Raw genomic sequence first — 3,460 nt, forward strand, 5'->3', positions numbered from 1 at the left:
GGGGGGGGGGGGGGGGGTGGGGGGTAAAGTTCTCTGTGACAGAACATTTCCAAAAAATGGAAGCAGGTCGAATGCAATCTCCGCCTGGTGTTTTCTTCTACTATGATCTTTCGCCGATTAAGGTCCGTTTTGGAGTTTGGTTTCTTGTGTTAATCCTAAAGACATTCTAACTTTGATTGTTGTTTGTTTGATTTAGGTGATATTTGAGGAGCAGCATGTGGAGTTCTTGCACTTCCTAACAAATGTTTGTGCTATAGTAGGAGGTATCTTCACCGTATCAGGAATAGTTGATTCGTTCATATACCATGGACAAAGAGCAATTAAGAAGAAAATGGAGATTGGTAAATTCAACTGAGTTTGTTTGTCTTATTATTATTTTTTATATATATATATATATATTCTTCTCACTTTCTTGTTCAGAGACTGGTTAACCTTGAACGGGGGTTTTACAGTTAGACATTAGGTTTGATGATGAGTCTGGCAAACAATGCTATCTTTGGTTGACTTTGAAAGGAACTGAGAAAGTTTTACTTTACCTTATAAATTATTTTTCTTTTCTTCAGGCAAAGTTAAAAAAGGGTAATTTGATGATGTGTTGTTCTACTTGAGTTTGATATTCATTTAATACACAAAAATCTTAAACTTTTGTTTTCAACAGTTTAAACAAAATACATAATGTTCAAAAACACATACATAAAGCTTGATATTTTAGTTCATAGTTAAAATATGATACCGCATTCGTTGCCTTTCACTTAGTTTGATATTTTAGTTCATATAGTCAAAATAAAAGAGGCTTGATTATGAATCTACGCTTTTACTGGTATCATATTGAGTGTGCATCTTTAGAAACTCGATTGAAATACATACCTTGAGAAAAAAAAAATTCAAATATCATCAAGCTCTGCCATTAAACTTGGCAGCTAAAAAGTTAAGAATTTTACATTGCACATTTGCCAAAACATAACGTTGAAGTAATCATTCCAACACAAGGTGACATGAGGTTGACGCTCTTTTCCAACTCTTCCAGCAAGAAAAGTTGCTTTCTTCAACCGTCCAGCGTTCTGGAGGATGTATGTGGCCCACTTGTTTCTCATCTTCTCGTTCCCATTCGTATTCTGTCCACATGAATGTCTCAAGATGGAACAACAAACATTCTGGTACACGTTTCGTCTGATTCCATTCCCATTCCACCGGAAAATAATCACAAAATAACTGACAACAACACAATTAATATGATATTATTAGATCATCAGAATATATGAAATAACTTGTTGCGATTGCTTACGCTGATGAGCTTGAGTTTTTGCAATTTAGGAGAGTTATCGAGCATTAACCAAAGATTCCCCACATTTAGTTCATTTACATGTAGCTCCAAAGATACCAGCTGATAAAAGATAGGATACTTGATCTGTGGACGGATAAAAAACATTGTTAAACAATGTGGCAGATAAAAATTAAATTAATTTTTTTTTACCGTTAAGGGTAAATCTAAGGAAAGACACTTGGCTGAAGTTAGAGATGCAAGAATGTTCTCATTCTTCACATAATGAAGGCACCGCAATAGTGTAGGTCACCACATCGTAGTTCATAATTCGTGTCACATACAAATCTTGAAGCCTAGGGCAGCCAGAGAAAAGGTTGGAAACAGATGCTTCATCTATGAATATTATATTACGTCGTAAAGATACAGCTCTCTAAGTGCATTTAAACAGACCCGAGAAGGAAACTCTAAATGAACGTCATACATGAGCTTCAGTGTATGGAGTGTATTGTTATAGCTACACAATACACTAGGAAACCTGAATGCCTCCTCTAGATCCTCACGGAGGTGATACAACGCTAATTTACGCACATGGTGCGAAAAACCAATTCCAACCAATATTCCAATATCAACAGGACCGTATCTTCAATGTTCAAAGACAGACTTTCCAGAAATGGAGCTTTATGTAAAATCAGCGAGCTGTAAACATCCTCTGAAGACACCATGGACGTAATCAAAGTTGAGATTTGGCACCATCTTCCAAAGATATCTCCACCGTTTAGACAAAACACTCGTGGCTATGAGCTCTTTTGTTCGAAGTGAAGACAATATATGCACAAGCAAAACTTCAGGTAACTCACTGATCCTGTCCTCGTTTTCATTTCCTAAGCTATCAAAAACCAAAATAAAATATATCAGTTTTAGGTCTCTAACGAAATTAGGGTTGAACATAGAAAGGCATTCAGACAAAAAAAAAAGAAACAGAGAAACGAAACATACCATTGTTGTTGTTCCATTGTCGTTGAGACAACAGTACAGTTTTGAGAGTACTACTTGAGATTTATGACTTCCCAGTGCAAACGCATGAATACGGGTAATGCTTAAATAATGATAATGTTGACGATTCAGCTTCATGACTATTCAATTGTGTTGATAGTAACAAAGTGCATAGAATCTCGAGAAGAAAGAAGACGAGGAAGTATGGAAATCCAAGGTTGTTGATCATTTCGGAAACATTCTACGATATCCTATAACGGCCGAGTAAGTTCATGAGTATCTCCTGGCCACCTAAAAATCCCAATATATATTAGCCCTGTTCGTTTCATTCTCGCGGCGGTTGCGACCAGCGACTGAAATTTCTTCATTATTTTTATCTTTAATGGTTGCTCGGAGGGAGGAGGAGAGACGCAGCGATCAAAAACTACACGGATTCGGCAAATTCCGTTGACGCCAAAAATAACATCGACCAATTATCTTGATTCTCTCTCCTCTGCGTCTTTCCTCTGCATCTCTCCTCTGCGTTTAAAAACTGATTCTGTTCAATTTTCTTCCCTCTTTTTCTTTAGAATTGACATCGCAGCCGCTGGTCGCGCGTTAATGAAAAGAACAGGGCTATTGTGTGCTGCGACGACAAGCAAAGAAACTAATAGTCCTATTAACAATAGAGTTTGAGCAAGACGTTTATTCGTTGCGAGGACTTCTAAACCATAAGTTATTGCTGAGAAACTTAAACCACAGACGAAGAGGATCGGTTATTGAGACAAGTTGATGAAAAGTGACGTTGATAATCTATACATGAAGCAGAGCAAACAATAGAGTTTGAGGAAGCCGTTTATTAGTTGCTAGGACTTTGTTAAATAAGTCTTTGCTGAGAAGCGTAAACCACACACGAAGAGGATAGGTTATTGCGCACGAAGTTGATCAGTTCTGACGTTGATAATCTATAAATGAAGCATAGAAAATCCTTAATGTTCATTACTCTGTTTTATTGGCCTCTGTTACATTAAACTCTGTTTTTTATTAGGGATCCTTGTGTGACAAGGATCATATCGAATATTCCCATTGTTAAGATAAGGATAACTTCCATTATGTTAGGGATATTTCCTATTCTTGTTTCATGAAGATCTTCCTTTTCGGTTATATATATACATTTTAAACCCTATTCTAGTTCAATAAGAAGATATATTCAGATCACGAGTC

General features: G+C 36.6%; 1 protein-coding gene and 1 pseudogene across 1 annotated transcript in view; one reads left to right on the plus strand and one right to left on the minus strand.

Moving 5' to 3' along the window:
• LOC106303699 (endoplasmic reticulum-Golgi intermediate compartment protein 3-like) overlaps positions 1-530 on the plus strand; it is a 2,698-nt gene extending 2,168 nt beyond the window's left edge. The window contains exons 11-12 of the mRNA XM_013740001.1: positions 30-122; positions 197-530. Coding sequence (XP_013595455.1) covers positions 30-122; positions 197-355 — 252 coding nt within the window. The 3' untranslated portion in view covers positions 356-530. The remainder of the gene's footprint in view (positions 1-29; positions 123-196) is intronic.
• Positions 531-920: 390 nt separating this feature from the next.
• The window catches only part of LOC106302839, a 10,103-nt pseudogene continuing 7,563 nt past the window's right edge, over positions 921-3,460 (minus strand).

The sequence above is a fragment of the Brassica oleracea genome, chromosome C7 (assembly GCF_000695525.1).
Source record: "Brassica oleracea var. oleracea cultivar TO1000 chromosome C7, BOL, whole genome shotgun sequence".
In the NCBI taxonomy this organism is placed as follows: Eukaryota; Viridiplantae; Streptophyta; class Magnoliopsida; order Brassicales; family Brassicaceae; genus Brassica; species Brassica oleracea.